The sequence below is a fragment of the Lissotriton helveticus genome, chromosome 3_1, assembly GCF_964261635.1.
Source record: "Lissotriton helveticus chromosome 3_1, aLisHel1.1, whole genome shotgun sequence".
NCBI classification, from domain to species: Eukaryota; Metazoa; Chordata; class Amphibia; order Caudata; family Salamandridae; genus Lissotriton; species Lissotriton helveticus.
The window spans coordinates 190,648,676-190,667,539 of record NC_136061.1 but is presented as its reverse complement, the minus strand read 5'-3'; the positions used below and the strand labels follow the sequence as shown (position 1 = coordinate 190,667,539).

The following is an 18,864-nucleotide window of genomic DNA, read 5'->3' as shown; positions in this document are numbered from 1 at the left end:
CACAACAAGTCAAAGCTAGAATCAGACAACATAGAAGCCTCAGACGCTGTCAAATTGAAATTGCCCCTCTTGAACAACATTATACAGAGAAAGAAAACAGAGCTGACAACCTTAAATGGCAGATTTGTGAGAAAGCAATTCCGTCACTAAGAGGGGAAGATGTCTCATATACCCTACAGCGGAAGCCACCGCCGGCCCGGAGGATGCGGTTTCACCGCTGCGGTAAATGAAAAGACCCCCCCGCCACATTAGGATGGACGACCGTGGCAGAAAAGCTCTAATATGGTGGCGGTGTCTATCAGACACCGCCAGCCATATTAGGATGAGCTTCAGGGCAGGCATACGGTCTTTTCTTTGGGGGGTGAAGGGTGGGTGGGGGGTGCCTATGGTACCCCCCTGCATTTGCATGCACAATGCGGCAGGCACCGCGCGTGGTACCCCCCCCCCCCTGCATTTGCATGCACAATGCGGCAGGCACAGCGCGGTGCCTGCCGCTTTGTGCATGCAAATGCACAGCATGCATATTTTACTTTGCGGCGGGTGCTGCTTAAAGCAGCACCCGCCGCAATGTTAAATATACGGGATGTGACCGCCAGGGTGGCGGTCACATCCTAATTCCACCGGAGGGACCGCCGCTGCCCCTGCGGACGGTCCCTCCACCTCGGGGGTGGCGGACGGACGCCATCCTAATAGGCGCCTAAGTCTTGTTAACAGCGCATAGACAAGGGGATGTATTATAAGCACACAAGGATTTGACACGAGCATATACCGGATGATGCAAAATGCACAAGATTCAGACATACACGTGAGACTGGGGAGGAGTGGGAGGGGGGAGTTTCGGACTGTTCATTGTTTTAATGTGTTAATGCATTACCATCACTTGGAATTGCTATACCAAAGGAAATGTGACTTGCTGCAATTATTATGTAGACTGTTTCTGTACAGTTATGCAGAATATGCCGTCAATATGTGTATTTGATATAAAGAAAAGGACTACTGATGCTACAAATATGTAACGTGATGGTAGGAGATATAAAAATTTCAAAATCAATAAAGTATGTTTTAAAAAAAAGTAGCACATACAAAGCTATGGCCTCACTGTTGCATTAGCGCAAGGGAATCCTTCCTGACTCTGCATCTTAGCAGGTCTAGTCGCTTGCACTCCTCCAGGAGTGCTGTTCATGCTCACCATGTACGTAAATTACAGGCTCAGACCACAGACGCCTGATTTTATAGAATGGTGCTAACATGGCAAGCAACGCCCTAAGAACTGGTGATTCTCTGACCGGATGTTTGCCTTGAAAGATATAAAACATCAATCGCGCCAATAAAACGCATGGCAGGACAAAAAACTGCACTGGCCAGCGACTCGATCATACAGGCTCTATCATCCATGGTGAGTCAACTAGTGGTAATGTAACTTAACGGTATACATTACCATAATACCTTACAATAATGTAAAACGGATCGCCAGTAGTCAATTATAAGCCCTTATATATACACCAATAACCCTTTTAAATACAAAGTCACATTATGGTCACCTTTTTTTACATGTGTGGGTATGATTACTTCACTTGGAGTTCTATATCGCTTTTTAATCTTATCATTATTTACTCAAACAGTATGCGGCTACATGTTCTGTATCATAATGAGGATAAATAACACAGCTCGGCTGAACTAAGGTCTGTGACAGCAAAAATTGGGCAATAGAAGTCTGTTTGAATTCATTTTTGACAGATATGTTCTGTTTTATCATTATTTTCCCTTTCTTTGATTAAATCTACAGAGAACGTTCCTGTGGTACTAAGAAATCTTTTTCAGAAATGAGTTCCATGTGAATGCTTGTTATAAGTTTATGATTTTTTTAAATTATTTTTTATTAAAGATATATAGTGCAAACACTTTAACAAACAGTCACCATAGGGTGCTTTGATGACATAAATTCTTACAACAGACCAGGGTTCATAGATAAGTTTATGATTGAAATTGTGACATAGAACATGGTGTGGGGTAGAATGTTGAGGGGGCAGTGTACCAGTATACTTGATAAATAAACCTGCTCACCAAAATGATCCTCGTTGGAGGCTTCCTTTCTTTGTTTCATTGGCTGGAGCAAGCTTCGCAGTGGTGTGATTGGGGCCATTGGTTTTCCATCTCTGATGCCAGCTCAAACTGCCTGAGGCAAACGGCAGTTGCAGAGGCTCTCAGGACGCCACACATCACAGTAAGTCATGCTCTTTCCGACTGTTTATCCTCTAGTTTCGGGGGTGCGCCATTGGAGTGCGCATTCAGCAATGTCTGCATTGCAGCTTCCTCCCCCATACATGTCCAGTAACACAGAAAGATAATAATTAAATAACCTAAACTTTAACTGCCATTTTGAATTGCGATCCAGGACACCCACCATTTAAAGTTCCTCATAACGGCCACCATTTTAAATTGGGAGTAGGTGAAATATTTCCAAATTGATAGTTTTGTCAGTTTTATTTGATTGTGCAGACAGTGTAACTGTCCGTTGTTACTCATACTACAGCTAGAACTGTGGGACTTAACATTGATCATCACTTACTCATCAACATTAGTTAACATGGAAGGCAGTACAGCTCCTCCATCATTTTTGGCGACTCCTGGTATGCCTCGTTCGGTTTGGCTACGTTGGAAAGATGCTTTCAAAACATATTTAGATGCTATAGTTGGTGACACCTTTACTAATAAGAAGAAAATAGCTTTATTGATTCACAATTTAGGTCCAGAAGGCAGGTCCATATTGAAAACTTTACCTCTAATGGAAGTAAAGACACAATTAGTTGAAGTGGGTGAGTGAAGAGTGCAACATCACAGAGGCGACGAGGCCGGGATTAAAAAATAAATAAATAACGAAGAATGTGGAAGAACCCAGCACCACGAGGCCAGACACAAACTAGGAAGGCAGGAAGAGACACGAGGGAACAGCATACAGGCACTGCAGGAGGGCGTGGCAGTGGCACAGGAGGACATACAAGATCTGCGCTTGCTCAAATCAACCAGGTACAAAGGGGGAAGTGACACAGGAAAAGGGGAGACAGGGACAGGCCCCACAGTGATCCCTACTACAGGAAACAGACGCAGGAGAGGGAGACGAGAACAGGTCCCACAGTGACCTCAGCAACACGAAGGAGGAAGAAGATTGAGTAGATACACCTGGGAATAAGCCAGGAAGGGAAGACATTAACCAGACAGTGGCACTGGCGGAGTCAGCGAGAGACGGAGCAAGGGGTGCAGAGAGTCCACAATTGAAACCAGAGCAGGGCGAGGAAACAAGCACACCAGGCAGCCCGAGAAGCCAGGAGATAGAACCAGCACGACGCGGAGAAATGAGTGCGCAGGCATCATCACTGACAACGGCAATTCCGTTCCTACCTAAACCGGGAGAGCCCCTGATGAAGAGGGAGGGCTGGAGAGAGTACATCCTGAACTACATTGAGGCCCTAGGGGATGAGTATATTTATTATGTTTTGGAACTCCAAAGAGGTCCACATAAAAAGATACACAATACAAAGTACTCGTTCAAATGCAAAAGACATGTACAGAATTTACCAAAATACAAGATAATCAGCACAACATAGATGGAAGACCATCTAATAAATATCTAAAAAGCTTTTTAAAAAGTTAAAAATACTGAAACAAAACATTTCATTGGGGGGATTATATAAAGCGTGTAGAAAGGAGTTGGCAGTAAGAATACTTAATTTCAAGCATATTTGTCTCAGCCACTTATGCCGAGATGATTGAAGTGCAGGACATGTAAAGAGAACGTGTATACAATCTTGAGTAAATAAGTTACAAAAATTACAAATTGCCGAACAACCATACCACCTAGCCATAAGATTATTTAAGGGCAACAGATCCTGCCTCAGAAGAAGCCAAAACCGCCGTATGCCGTGGGATAAGTTCCAGGCGACATAGGGTTGCATATGTTTTATTACGCAAGTATCAGTAAGAGGAGTGACTCCCTTCTTTGCGAGAATGGACTCCCTGTCCAACCTAAAACTGAGATCCCATGAGGCCTGTTTCAAAAGAGATTTTAACTGGCCGGGAGACAGGGAAAAAAGCGTACTCTCCTCCAATTGTAGAAGGGCTACAGCCCTTCTAAAATTCTTTACAGTTAAGGAGTACTCCCTTAAGGAGCCCAGCAATTCATTCTTCATCAGGTGTCTCAAAGTCCCCACTTCCCCTCTAGCCAGACAGGCTACCCATCGCACTAACCCTGCCAAGCCCTGCACCCAACTACTACGGATGCCGAATTCAAGTCTCAGGGCTGCCACTGTGCAGGCGGTGTTAATAGAGGCTAAAGACCGTAAGATTTTTCCTTCTACAACGTGTAAAAAACCCCATTGCCCCAGATAGACTATTTCAATTCCATACAAGAGGGATGAGGGGATTTTCTCCCGGAAGACCTCTAGCAAGTAAGAGAAATGTCTTCTCCCAGTGGCAGAGTATAATGCACTCAAGCTTCTACCCTGAGAAAGGGCCTTCCGGGTGTTATTATCAATGTGGGCCTTGTCACTTAGGGGATTGGATATTATTTTCCCCAGGAAGACATAAGACTTTACCACCTCCAACTTATGACCTCCTACTGACCAACCAAAGTTCTCAAATTTTGTTTTTTCCTCCCTGAAATACACATGATTTTACTTTTTTCCACGTTTATCTTCAAGTAGTGGGATTCTGCGAAATGGTGCAGAGTGTGCAGACGATTGTTTAACCCTTTGGGCGTTAAGTCCAATATAAGGATATCATCCGCATATAGCAAACAAGAAATTGGAGTTCCCCCCAATACTGGGGCTATACCATCACAAGAAGATAAAAACAGAGGGAGATCTGAAATGTACAGGGAAAAAAGCAGAGGGGCCAGAAGACAGCCTTGCTTTAGTCCGTTAATAGAAGGAATAGGATGGGACAACCCCCTTTCCCCTCCTTGAAGAACTTGGCACCATGTGTCTGAATGGAGAGCCTGAACCAAATCTAATAGGAGAGGAGGCATGCCTAGGACAGATAACTTTCTCCACAGCAAGGGCCGATCCACTTTGTCGAACGCTGTGGAGAAATCAATAAAAGCCGCAAAGATTCTTCCCCCACGAACCCTTACATATTTATCAGAGATTATCTGAAGAGCGGAAAGGTTGTCCAGGGTGCCATGTTCCTTACGAAAGCCTGTCTGTTCTAAGGGTAATATGTGACTCCTATCGACCCAATCATTGATCAAGGATAAGAGACATTTAGAGAAGACTTTACCAATTGCGTCGAGCAGGGCGATTTGGCGGTAATTCTTGGGTGCATTCCTATCGCCCTTCTTAAACAATGGCACCAATATGCTCCCTTTCCAAGACAAGTGGACAGTTTTATTCATGAAGCAGAACCTAAATATGAGAAAAAGAATTTTACTCCAGGCGACTGAGTCCTGTTTCAAGACTGATACCGGGAGTTCATCAGGCCCCATTGCGCCGGAGGGGCGCAGTTCCTTTATAGCCAGTTTAATAGTTTTTTCAGAGGATGAGAACGGAGAAGCTTTTACTAGTAAAAGAAAGAAGAGAATACTATTACACAACTTAGGCCCTGAAGGGATTAAAGTCTTTCAGAACCTGGTTCCTAAGCCCAGGCAAGCTGCAGATGATAACGTGTTCGGACATGCTATAGAAGAGCTAAATGAGCCCTACCGGCCGGCAGTGTGCACGTGCATAGACCGATACAATTTCCAGCAGAGGAAGCAAGAAACGGGTGAGTCAATCGACGAATATGTAGCCGCGTTGAAGAAGTTGGCGACGACGTGCAAGTTCGGCACACTACATGATGAGTTCATAAAGGATCAGATAGTCATGCACACCACCAATAAAACCGTACAAGACAAATTGTGGGCGAGTGGAGAAGCCACGCTAAAGGAGGTGATCACCATGGTGAAAAAGGCCGAGTTGACAAAACGGTACGCTGACGCAGCAAAGAGGGAAACAGGCCCGAGGCCCATGGTGAACAAGGTACCCGAGCACTGGCCGGACTTAGAAAAAATGAAGAGAGACTTCCCCAAGGTGTTTGAAGGAAAAGTCGGCAAATTGGAGAAGTTCGCACACCGGATAGAACTCAAAGAGAACTCCAAGCCAGTTTCTCACAAGGTGAGGAATGTTCCCATTGCGCTGAGAGAGGAGGTACAACAGGAGCAACGCAGATTGGAGGAAAATGGAATCATCGAACCTATAAACTGTGCGGAGTGGTTGGCGCCCCTAGTGGTAGCGATGAAACCCAACGGTAAAGTCCGGCTGTGTGTAGACTTGAGAGAGCTAAACAAGTGCATTGTTGTGGAGAAATTCCCGCTACCCTGCATCGAAGAAATGTTGGCTAGGACCAAGGGGGTAAAATGGTTCTCCACCATTGATCTCACATCAGCCTATCACCAAATAGCCTTGCGACCGGAGAGCAGGAAACTAACGTCGTTCATAACACCTTTTGGATGTTACCAATTCCGCAGGATGCCGTTTGGACTTGCATCGGCAGCGGCTGTCTTCCAGAAACTAATGCATCGCTTCTTCAAGGACATGGAAGGGGTGCAGTACTTCCAGGACGACATATTGGTGACGGGGAAAGACCTGAAAGATCATGACAAGAAATTGGACCTGGCGCTACGTGTCCTAGAAGAAAAGGGCCTAACTGCAGAGTGGGAGAAGTGCTGCCTGGGAATGACCTCAGTCACCTACCTAGAACACGAAATAGGAGAACATGGCATTACACCAAAAAGGGCAAATGTAAAGGCCATTTGTGACGCACCGCCTCCATCCAGCAAGGAAGAAGTAAGATCATTCTTAGGGATGGCTGAATATTATAGTAAATTTGTACAACATTTTGCCACCATGACGCACCACTTAAGACAGCTCATAAGGGACAAAATAGTGTTCGCATGGACAGAAGAGACGCAGAGAGAATTCGATGGCATCAAGAACGACATCGGTCAAGCCATACCCCTGCAGGGATATGATCCTCAAGGACAGTCAGTGCTGACGACGAATGCCAGCGACAAGGCACTGGGAGCAGTCCTCATGCAGGAAAGGAGAAATTGAACTACGGAAACCCTCAGCTTCGCCTCCAGAGCTTTATCAACCACAGAACAAAAATTCAGCGTCATAGAGAAAGAGATGCTGGCAGTGGTATGGGCCATGGGGAAATTCCGCCAGTTCCTATGGGGCACGAGGTTCCAACTTAAGCCTGACCATAAACCCCTCGTCAAAGTGCTCACGTCCAGCGGACATGCAAGTGCCACGCCTAGGATAGCCAAGATGACACTGAAATTACTCGAATACAGATATGACGTGGAATACATCCCTGGAAATAAGAACAAGGTAGCAGATTACCTTAGTAGGCCTGCTGCTATGGAAGGAGCACTGGAAGGAGCAGAAGAGAGTGACAAAATGGTAGCCTTGATGGAAGACCCTGAGAAGGTGATTAGCAACCAAGAGTGGACCGAGGCATACGGAGAAGATCTGGACATCCAAGAAGTAAAGGAATGTATCCTCCGAGGATGGCCAGAAAAGAGACATTGGCGGACACCACTCAAGAAATTTTATGAAGTGCGAGAAGAATTGTCCCTGGATGACAAAGGCACCTTCATGTACCGAGGAGACAAAGTCGTTCCCCCGACATCATTGAAACCGCGCTTATTGGCGATACTACATGAAGGACACCTTGGGATTGTGAAAACCAAAATGAGGGCCAAGCAGATGTACTGGTGGCCTGGGATGGATATACAAACTGAGAGACACGTGAGGGAGTGTGACCAGTGCCAGTGAGCAGACAAGACTATGACACCTCTGAGACCAGCCTTAGGGAAATTCATCAACCCGAAAAACCCCTGGGAGGAATTATCCATAGACATCCTGGGGCCCATACTAGACACCCTGGGCACCCCGAAATACCTATGTGTCATAGTGGACAGATACTCGAAGTGGCCTGAAGTGCACGTGCAAGAACAAATGGACACTGATACAGTACTTAGATTCCTCACTTCAAACTTCCTCAGAGAAGGCATACAGAGATCGATCCTAAGTGACAATGGTCCCCAGTTTACCTCGGAGAAATGGTACAAGTATATTGAGAGGAATGGCATCAAAACAAAGCACACCTCCATATACCACCCTGCCGGAAACGGACAAGGGGAACGCTTCAACAGAGTCCTAATGGGTTCCATCCAAGCGGCCATCACGACGGGCAAGGACTGGGAAAAGGAAGTTCAAAATATGAAATGGGCCTACCGCATCACCCCCACGAGCACGGGGTACAGCCCCTTCCAGATTTTAAGGGGTAGGGACTCTTTCACCAAAGACAACCTGGCGTGGAAGGAACAGACTGTGACCAGCAAATGGTCCCCGGCGGTGGTGCAGCACAATCTTGAAAAAGCCCAAATGATTTATACTGAACATTACAATAGGAGAAGGAATGTGAAGGAAACATCCCTGGAGAAAGGAGAATGGGTAAGAGTCAAACTGGCTGTGCTCTGGAAAAAAGGTGACAGCAAATACAGTCGACCCCTACAAGTAAAGGAAGTGTATGACAGGGCAGCATTGCTCAGCGACGGGAACGTGTGGTCCCAAGATCGCATGTCCCGATGTAGTAAGATCCTACAATGGTCCCCCGAAGATAAAGCGAGAACAACAATGGACCAGAAGTCACAGGAGAATGACAGTGTGAGCCTGGTAGGAGAAAGGGGCATGGTAGCAGGAGGACAGAGTGAGGTCCCAACAGCAGAAGAACATCTAGGAGAAGAGAGGGAGACTCCGCGGAGAGAAAGACCAGGTACTCAGGAGGATAAAGTGGTGAGCCCAGCAGAGGACAGTCCCAGGGAAGTGACCTCCATCCCAGTAAGACGAACACGGGGGGCAGAGCGATAGTGAGACCTACAAGATTTCGAGACTATGAAATGGGAGAAGAAAACTAGCCCGACATATTAGAGACTGTGGGCTTCATGTGTGGTATAAAAAGGGGGAGATATGTAGAGTCGCGCTCTAGTGGTTGCGCGCTACGTAATGACGTAGCGCGCGAGGCGGCCATCTTGGATCGCGCTGAACGAGCGCGAGTCGGCTGAATACCCCGAGAGCACCGGAGGTCCCAGCGCTCTCCTGCAAGAGTATATAAATAAAAGAATAGTTACCCCTCACACTTTGGCATCCTGTCTTCTGTGGGTGAGTGAATAGTGCAACATCACAGTTTCTATCTTAAAATTCCCCATGAATGCCAGTTAAATGACCATCAAATACTTCCCACATTATGTACTTCCCACATTATGTATAAAATATGTACTGCTCTTTTAGGGAAGGACACTCTTAATATGCAGTGCATGATTTGTAGATTAACATTTACCATTGGACTTAATCATTCAGAAAACACTACGTGCAAAACGCTTCAGTTTTAAGAGATGACTCACACAATCTCACACATAACCTGGTGCCAGGCATGTATTATCACTCCAAAAGCGCCTCCACCATGAAGGTCCTACATTTATATTACAGAAGCCATAATCTGTTCCCTGAAAATATCCGTTTTGAAAATATGAACATTCTGAATTCGTTTCAAAGACCCTAATCTGCGAACAAAAACCTTTTCACGCCAAAGGTGGAACCAAAATGTTTTCACCCCAAGGTTCCCGTTGCCTTTTCTCCCGTTTACAACCCTTTGAGGAAACGCTCAGCAGCTCTGCTCTGATTGGCATGAATCCCTGCGTAACTTCCGCCTTTCCCATCGAATTATTTTACGTCGTACGTGAGCTAAATGGTAGCGGCCTGGGTGGGGTTAGAACGAGTCCCGGGCCTCTGACCGGCTAAACGTAGGAAGTGATTGAGTCGTAGGAAGCCTGGAGTGGTTGAAGTGGTTGCAGGGTTTCTCGCGTGGCAAGGGCTGACCGAAGAAGTTGTCGCAATGGCGGATGACCTGAAAAACCGCAATGGAATACAGAGCCATCCTACACCACGGCGCGGACATGGGGGCAGTGGCACGGTGAGTGACGTTAAAAAGGCGTGTCTTGGTTTCAGAATTTGCATCTGGAATAGGAGCAAAAAATGGTTCCTAGGTACCTTCTACCGCCCGCAGTCCATTTTATATGCACGGGAGCGATCCGTGCCCCGCCCCAATCTCTCATTAAGTGTCTGTGTTTCTGAGTGCGTCATGTGACTTCGTTTCCGCTTGACCTGGGAACCTCAGAAGTCGTCTGCAGAGTAGGACACCTATTAAAAGTCTGTAAGGGCGAAGGACATCCCCCTTCACGCAGCTGTTGAACAAGTGGTGCAGGCGTAGGGTTGCCTAATCTTTGTCGAAGGCCTGATAATGGGTTGTGTTGTCTATGTCGTAGTTGGGCTCCCACAATAATAATATTTAGAAATATAATTTCCCTACTCTCTGAAGCACTGGGTGGGATTTGTGCATGGCGTGCTCCATCCTTTTATGATGGCCTTAAACGAACACACTAGTATTGGGGTGGAGATAGCCAATCCAGGGCCTGGGGATGGGAGAAGGACTGCAAACCGTGGCACATTTCCGACCAAAAGCCGTAGTGGATGGATGGGTGCCCTGGAAAAATCTGGAGGCCTGATATTGATGTCCAGGTTTTCCTAACTAAAGTTCTCTCAGGGGATCTACGTTTTCAGTGCTCATCTTCAGTTTAGGCAGGCGCAGTGCAAGGATTCTAAATCTGGGAGGGCTGTTAACGAACCATGACAATGCATAACTGAAGCAGGCAAAAATAAACAACTGTGTTTTGGACAGCTCCTCTTTTACACTCCAAACATTGTGATGCATGGGAATCGTGCCCCAGATGAGTTGCACAGCCTTGTACACATTTGAGAAACCTATTCACTCGTACTCCATAGTGTTAACCAAGTTCATCCAATTTTCAATCCATTTTCATGCGTCACGTCAAAGAAGTGAAGTTCAAAGTTTTCAGCATTTTAGTTGCTCATGAATTGCCCATCTGGGCCTATTCACAGGCATGTAAACAAACTCCATTTCTCCAATACATTTGGATAACCCAATGCATTTCGGTCTGATTACGACCTTCCTCAGGGGTATCTAAAATGATTAAAAAATGATCATCAGCCCCACTCATTTTTAAACAGTAATAATGCACAATAACTCATCAAGAACCCAAAATTGTGTTTGCAACGTAACTTTTTAAATCAATCATGATAAACCCCAAATGTAATGTACAAATCATACCTCCCGGGTTTGAGTACACAATAACTCTGTGATCGTTCATTTAAACCAAAGAAATAATTCTCATCCTTTACCATACATCCCAAGTTCACCTTCCCTCTAAATCTTCCCCATGATTTACCTCCACCGTAAGACTTCCCCATATCAAAATAACCATAGTGCCACTTATACTTCATCCCTCAATCCCACCATCGTTTTACCCCACGTCTGCACCGCTCGCCTTGCTCCCCCCAACACCCCAGTTTGTACCTCCAATCGTGTGGTTATAAACGGCCTGTACAACCATAAATTTAAAACAAGTCCAAACGCCATGGCTCCAAACCCGTGATCGCAATCTTCCCGGTTTTCTAACCGTTTTTTAACCCGGCGTTGCCTTCCTCACCTGTGCGCACTCTGTGCCGTGATTTCCTAAGCCCTACCCCGTGAATCTTACGCGTGCTGTGTGTATTACCTGCACTTAAAAAAACAAAAACATTCCTGCTTGTGAGCAAAAACTCTTCCCAAATAAATAAAAGAATACAATTCCACATTCGAAAATAAACACTCCGACATCTGTTCTCTTTTACACTCCGACATCTGTCCAATAGGGACATGTCTAAGAAGTGAAATTAACATAACGTTAATAATGTTGGATCACGTGGTTATGACTTATCACCATGCCCAGCACCCATTTTTAGGTCAAGCATGCGCTGCCCTGTGAGGCATGCTGTAATCTACAGGGGTGTGGAATTTAGTAAAATATCTACTTGTTCATTGGGCAGGTTGCTTCATAAATCTACTTGTCCTGTAATAAAATCCACTTGCCCCTTTGTTACCATGTAGTGCGGCAACAAATTATGGCGGCAATCTCATTATATAAGACCTCTGATATAGCCTCTCTGATTATGTCAGGGTTCATACCAGGACTCATACCATAGTAGTGCTTGAATACTTGCAATCCCCTTATGTTGCCACGTTTCAGTCAGATCTACATACTGGGGCTGAAAGTAATGGTAAGCAAAAGTTCCAGGGTTAGAATATCCTTCTGACTCTGTGTAAACCTACTAACTTGCATGTTTTAAGGCTTTTCAATAAATCTTTTCCCATACTGAGAAATGTTCTAAATTTTCTCCTGACAATGGCAGACTTAAACCTTCTTCCAGAGCTGGGAAAAAAAGTGGTTGGAGGAAAAGTGAACTTGCAAACACTCAGATTTTCTCACAAGCAAATCTACACATGCATATTTGCTCATGCTAAAATGCAGTTCACAAGTACTTTTTAGTAATATTATTTCTTCTACTGTAAATTCTTGGGAATTCACGAAAGTCGTATAGCTGCACATAATACAAGGACATATACCATGGGTGCACTCTTGAGACTTTCTTTAATAATTGGCCCCTTATTTGATCTGGCGTTCACCGTGACCATTTGCTTTTTTTAAAATTCAGTCTCTCTTTCTGTATCGGCTGGCTTTACTGTGAGAGACAGCATTTTGCTCTTTCACAAGGAGCATATCGGCACACAAAGTAGTTTTGTTCAGTGCCAGTAACTACTGTGACAGTTTGTACTTTTTGAGACCAAAAACAATTTTTGCTTTTGCCAATGTTTGTTATAATGGTGGCAGCTCCCACACCAAAAAGGTTTTACAAAAACCATGCCAAAATAAATCACACATTCACAAAACTAACAAGTTGCAATGCAATAGGTCTCTCATTTACGAGAGTTTAATTTAAGATATTGGCATTGTAAATGGCAATGCCTTTTATTTATCTAATTTGATAATTAACACATAAATAAAAGGCATTGTCATTTACCATGCCAGTTGCTCAAACCCTTGTTTTTTTTTTGTTGTAAATACGAGACCTATTGCATTTAAAAGAAGGAGCCGCCATTGTCCTGGGCTGCTTGTAAAGTGAGAGCGTGTATGGCCCGATGAATGTTGCAGGAAAGCATGTCATGCCTGAGTAGGAGAAACTCATCAAAGAAAAAAAAGGGCTTAAAGACATAAGATGTAACAACAGAAGTAAAAGGGCCAGTCCTCATGGGAGGTTACAAATGAAGACAAGGTGGTATTAAGGAGGGACTAAGAAGCCTATTAACGTTGCTGTGAACGTTCTCAGAGTTTTTTTTTATCGCTGTTCATATTACATTTAGATTACACTGGTGTTGTGTGTCTCTATACTCGTGCATATAGCTTGCACTGTTGCTCTCTGTGCAACACATTTTCCATTAGTGAAGCTCTTTTAATATTTTTATATTTTGTGATAAGGCGTCAGCTTCAGGGCATTCCTATTGGTGATACCCAATGACGGCTAAACACATTAAAATAGCACTTTTAACGGTATGGTGCGTCGTATGGTAGCAGTGTAAATTTTCACAACTTTACTCTTCCACTGATTTAGGCACCTGTTAATTCTGTCTAAAGCGTTGACGAATGCTTACTTATAGTGCCTCTGTTGCCTGTTTACACTTTTAAGAGATCTCTGGCTCTGCTCGTGCATTCGTTTTCGAATTTAAAAGGCTTATATTACCTCCTGACGAGGCACTGGAAGCCACAGAGATCCGACCCACTTAAAGCCCTGGAAATAGCGCTTTCTATAGCTAAGGTAAGGCAGTAAGTTAGGGCTCCACCAACAAATTACAAGAAAATGTGTGAAAATAGGCTCTTATTCACCCAACATGGTTCATGCTAATGGAACAAGCATTTGCAATGCAATAGGTCTCGCATTTATGCGAGTTTGAGCTATTGACATTGCAAACAACAATGCCTTTTATATTTGTTTTTGCTTTAAAAACATAAATAAAAGGCATTGTCATTTACAATGCCAATAGCTTTAACTCGTGTAACTGCGAAACCTATTGCATTGCAAATGCATTTTTTAAAGGTTTGTTTATTAATCTCCGTGAGACATCAGAGCACGGCTGTGGGAACAACTCGCAAAAGAAGCTTCTATGGGCGCGGAGGGGGGTTGTCTGGGTGCCCTGGCCCAAGGGGCTGCAGGGTGTGAATGTAAAACGCAACGGGAGATAATCATGTACCCAAGGACGAGAATGAGGGGTGCGACCCCTCCCTCTTACCCCTGCAGCACTCCTCCCTGGACTCAAGAGGTGAGAGACGAGATAAACAGGTTAGGGGAGCACTGAACAGGGGAGGGGGGAAGCCGTGCTTATCCCTGTGGGGGCGGGGGGGGGGGAGAGTTAATCAGTCACTTAACTGAACCTACAGCTAGGGCAGTGGCGCTCACAAGTGAGGGGGGCCAGGCAGGGCTGCGGCGCCAATCCCACTAGCCACTAGAAGAGGCGCCAATCCCACTAGCCGCTCTGTCCCTATCTAGGCCACACCTTTAAATCCTTTCGGCCAGACTTATGCTTTCATCTTCACAAAGACACTTCTAGAACTAATTCACGCCCTCTCAAGGAAGTTCTCTCTCTATAGCTAATTCTGTATTCCATACCTATAGAAGTGCCTAGTCACTTCAGGGCCACAGGACCCCCCGCCCCCGTGATGCCCAAACCCGCAAATAACACACAGACACAAGTGTTAAGTTTGGGAAAATTTGCTGCAGGTTTATTACATACAACATATGTAATGATGGTGGGTTATCTTACGGGCGATCAAAGGGCAGGCCGCATTCTCGCCACCTGCCCGCCTGTTGAGCCAATCAGCATAGTGGCGAACCACCCAACTGCTGCACAATTATAATTATACTACACACGCCCCTTGCAGGGCGTGACTAGGCAAACCCCCGGCTGCACAGGCCCACAACCGCCCGAAGGACTACTGGGGCGCCGACACGAGTTCCTGCGCCTCCCATGAGGTGACAGGTTAGGCTCTGGCACCCCTATGTGCCCGCAGAAGTACAGTGTTTGCACCTCTCTTCTTCCGGATCGCCCAGTAACTCCGCCACAGCCCGTGCGGTGGTACCCGCTGCTGCACGGGCCCCCCACCACTGCTACTCCTCATTACTTGCAACCTTTGCTCATCAATGCTTCTTTAAGGTCTAGGAGGAACAGGTCTAAGCCTACAGGCGTGAGATGAACCTCATCAGCTTCAAAGTACCCCTTGACTTTGTCCTGAATCATCTCGTGTTTGATGAAACCCAAGCCCCTCCGTTGAGTGAACCTCTTCATGGCACAGTTGACTCTTTTCCTGGACCTTTCAATTCCCTCCCTGGATTTAGCGCCACGCCAAATTCGCCTTGGGACAATTTCTGACCACCAAATCTCACATTCCCGCATGAGCCCACAGATGACTCCCAGGTCCACCTTCATTTTTTTGCAGCAAAGTAGATCTCCCCAAATTGGTCAGGTCATTGCCCCCTAGCTGGATTACCAAATGCTGGGGGTGGGGGCCTGCAGTGGCCAGGGCTTCCTGTAGCCTATGCAGCAAGCTGTTCCAACGCATACCAGGAAAGCCCAGCCACACACATTCCAAGTTCTTGAAGCCCTTGGTCCAGTTCCTGATTGCTGCCCACTGTCCCAACCTGGCGACTGTAGAATGCCCCAAGACCCACACTCTTGACCCTGTCAAGAAAACAAAGGCGCAATAAGTTCAGGACTGTTTATTGAAAACTTGCACACAACAGAAAAATTGCAAAAGATCTCCAAGGAGCACAGCAAGCATATATACAAATCAAGGACCTGGTAAGATACCCTATTTAAGGGCGAATGTACCGTTTATAACAGGTGGACTCCCAGCGCCCTACCAATTGCACCTTGTCAGGCTGCAAGCCAGCTTTGAAGGCTGAAGTTGCCGCTCCTATACGGAAGGAATGACTGGAGAACCTTTTACCCTGCTTCAACAAACCTGCCCGATCCAGGCAAGCTAACATTATTTTATCCATTTGGTATTTGGTCAGGGGGCTAAGATCCAGGTGAATGAACAGGTAACCCAGCACCGCTGGACGGTGTGCCAGGTAGGATCGTAGGGCGGAGACCGGGCAGAAGCGGGGATCCCCGAGGGGGGCCAACCGGACGAGTGACCCTTTACAAGCCTGGTCAGTCTTGGACCGTCTGAGCGTGATGGACAGCTCATCAGAAAGGCAAACATCCGCCACACCGAGGGCGTCCCCTGAGCGGTCTGCCTTGGAGCGTGCTACTAACTCACTGCTCCTAAATGCCCCAAAAAAGGCCAGAATGAAGGCCGCAGAAAAAAGGGAACCATCGTAGTGAGAGTGCACCACTGACTGTAGGACCCCCAACATAGCCTGCAACATGGGGAACTCAATGGGGGACCTGTTATCGGGAGTCTTAGGATCCTCCCGCGCCCAGCCTTTCAAGGCTGCCCTGATTGCAAAGGACTTAGCTGGATCACCCTCCCCGGACAGCTTAGCTTCATGGCTGATGGCTGCCAAGTGACAGCAAACCCAGGAGTGTGACTTGTTCTGTTTTTTGGACCAGACTACGAAAGCCCGAACTCTATCTTCCAGTGGAAGGGCCACCACCCCTAACTCAGCAGTAGTTTTGAGAAAAGTGGCCCGGTGTCTAGCATAACGCTTCCTTGTTCCAGGAGCTAAAGACTTCACGCCTAGCTCTCTCAATTCCTGTTCCACTGCCAGATGCGCCAAAGTTCCTAGCCCTAAATTCCACATTGCAGCGCAGGCATCTGCTGGCCAATTCACGAAGCAAGCACAGAACAAGGGGGCAGCTAGCAGTTAAACCATTGATGGCTTGGACCACCGCCATATTGTCAGACCAAAACAAGACCTTCCTGTTGAACAAAATGGCCGGCCAGAGATGCAACGAAACCACAATAAGAGACAGTTCGAGGACCGCTATGTTGGAAGTGATCCCCCGCTTGCGCCATGCATTGGGCCATTCCTGCGCGCACCACAAGTCCCCCAGAATTGCCCCGAATCCCTCCCGGCCGGAGGCATCGGTGAACATACTGATCTCGGGACTCTCCACCCATGGGGACCTCCAAATAACGGTCCCGTTGAAGTCTGACAGAAATTCATCCCACATCACTAAGTCTTTCTACAGGCCTGCGGACTATTTACCAAAGTGGTGGCGTTTTGTGACTTTAGCAGTGGCCCTAGCTAACCGCCTAGCAAACACGCGACCCACCGGAATGACACTCGCCGCAAAGGAGACTTTGTATGACCCCTAGCGGTGCTTTGTCTCTTCCCAACAAGTCTTGAATGTCCCGTTTCAGGCCCTGGACCTTCTCGGCCGGTAGTCAAGACACGCCTGAAATTGTGTCCAACTCTATGCCAAGGAAAGTCAAGACCTGTGCCGGACCCTCAGTCTTGCCAGGCGCAAAAGGCACCCCCAGGTGGCTAGCCAAGTCAGTAAAGCTATTCAAACCTTCCTGACATTCCTGCGTGCCCTGCCTTCCAGTGACAAGGAAATCGTCGAGGTAATGGGACACAGCCGTGACGCCATACTTCGCGGCAAGGGCCCATTGTAAGAAGGTGCTGAAAGCCTCAAATAAAGCGCATGATATGGCACGTCCCATTGGCATGCACTTATTGACATAGTATTCCCCATTCCACTTGAAGCCCCGCAGGTGTTGGCTGTCCGGATGCACAGGCAATAAGCGGAATGCAGCCTCAATGTCTGCCTTTGCAAGCCATGCCCCCTCCCCTGCTCTCCTCACTAGATCAATTGCCATGTCCAGGGAACAGTAGGTGGCAAAACATGCCCCCTCTGGAATCCAAGAGTTCACAGAGTTCCCCTCTGGGAAGGAAAGATTGTGAATTAACCTGTAAGCCCCTGGCTCTTATTTGGGGACCACACCCAGCGGGGACACTACAAAATCAGGCAGAGGGGGGGAAGAAAATGGGCCCGCTACCCTCACCAATGACACTTCCTTGCATATTTTCTTATCTACGATCTCAGGGAGTTGCCTAACAGACTTCTGATTCTCCGAGTCTCTGCTGACCGTGGGACCCTGGTAGGGAATCTTGAAACCTTCTAGGAAACCCGCAGTCAAAGCCTCCCTGTCTTTGTCGTTGGGGTAAGATCTAAGCAAGGCTAGCAAGTATGGGATGATGACAGGGTACGGGCCTTTAGCAAGACAGAGGGTGGACTTCCCACCGGAGACAGCCGGAGCAATGTGAACAAGGTGGACCTGCCGGGTAGAGTGCTGGAGAGGTGGCAAGGAGGAAAGAGGGTCGCTAGGCGGCAGCACTCTACAAGGGGGCTAATTTGTCTTTGCGAGCGCCACTGGTTGTGGCCTCACGTTTGACACAATTTGATCCTGGAAGGGCCGCACCACATTTGCTGCAGAAGTGTGCGAACCTACATGCCTTACCCCAGGTGCAATTGCCCGCATTAAACAATCTGCATGTTGCACTGAAGCCCTTCTTGTAGCCCTGTCTGTTGAACCCCCCTCCACCTCTGCTCCCTCGAAAAGACTGTCTAAAGTTGCTTTTCTTCTCAGAGGACCCTTTACTTGTTTCCGCCTTAGCTGGGGGACTAGCCTTGGCCAGAGTTTCGCATTTCCCCTTCCCCATATGCTGAAGCAAGGGTCTCACTTCAACCTGGTCCCAATCCAGCTCTGGACACACTGACATTCTTTTGCGAAACTCACAATCGTACAAGTACCACCCCATACCCGTAGTGGATTCTGCTTCAACAGTGATGACACTGGCGTATTGTAACAAACCCTGTGCCTGTTCTGGAAAACGCTCTGTGATAACTGCTGCCAAAATTGAGAAA

The 18,864-nt window shown here is 46.8% G+C and overlaps 2 protein-coding genes across 4 annotated transcripts in view; one reads left to right on the top strand and one right to left on the bottom strand.

Moving 5' to 3' along the window:
* The window catches only part of TRIM50 (tripartite motif containing 50), a 271,952-nt gene extending 262,203 nt beyond the window's left edge, over positions 1-9,749 (bottom strand). Inside the window, exon 1 of one of the 2 annotated variants that reach the window (XM_078679583.1) lies at positions 9,616-9,749. The gene's annotated coding sequence lies outside the window, so the exon portion shown is untranslated. The remainder of the gene's footprint in view (positions 1-9,615) is intronic. The other variant, XM_078679584.1, reaches the window with a different exon arrangement.
* The window catches only part of FKBP6 (FKBP prolyl isomerase family member 6 (inactive)), an 875,880-nt gene that overhangs the window by 289,345 nt on the left and 567,671 nt on the right, over positions 1-18,864 (top strand). Inside the window, exon 1 of one of the 2 annotated variants that reach the window (XM_078679580.1) lies at positions 9,786-10,011. The exons of the other annotated variant lie outside the window; for it this stretch is intronic. Coding sequence (XP_078535706.1) covers positions 9,934-10,011 — 78 coding nt within the window. The 5' untranslated portion in view covers positions 9,786-9,933. Of the gene's footprint in view, positions 1-9,785; positions 10,012-18,864 lie in introns of those variants that run through there. 2 annotated transcript variants of the gene reach the window in all.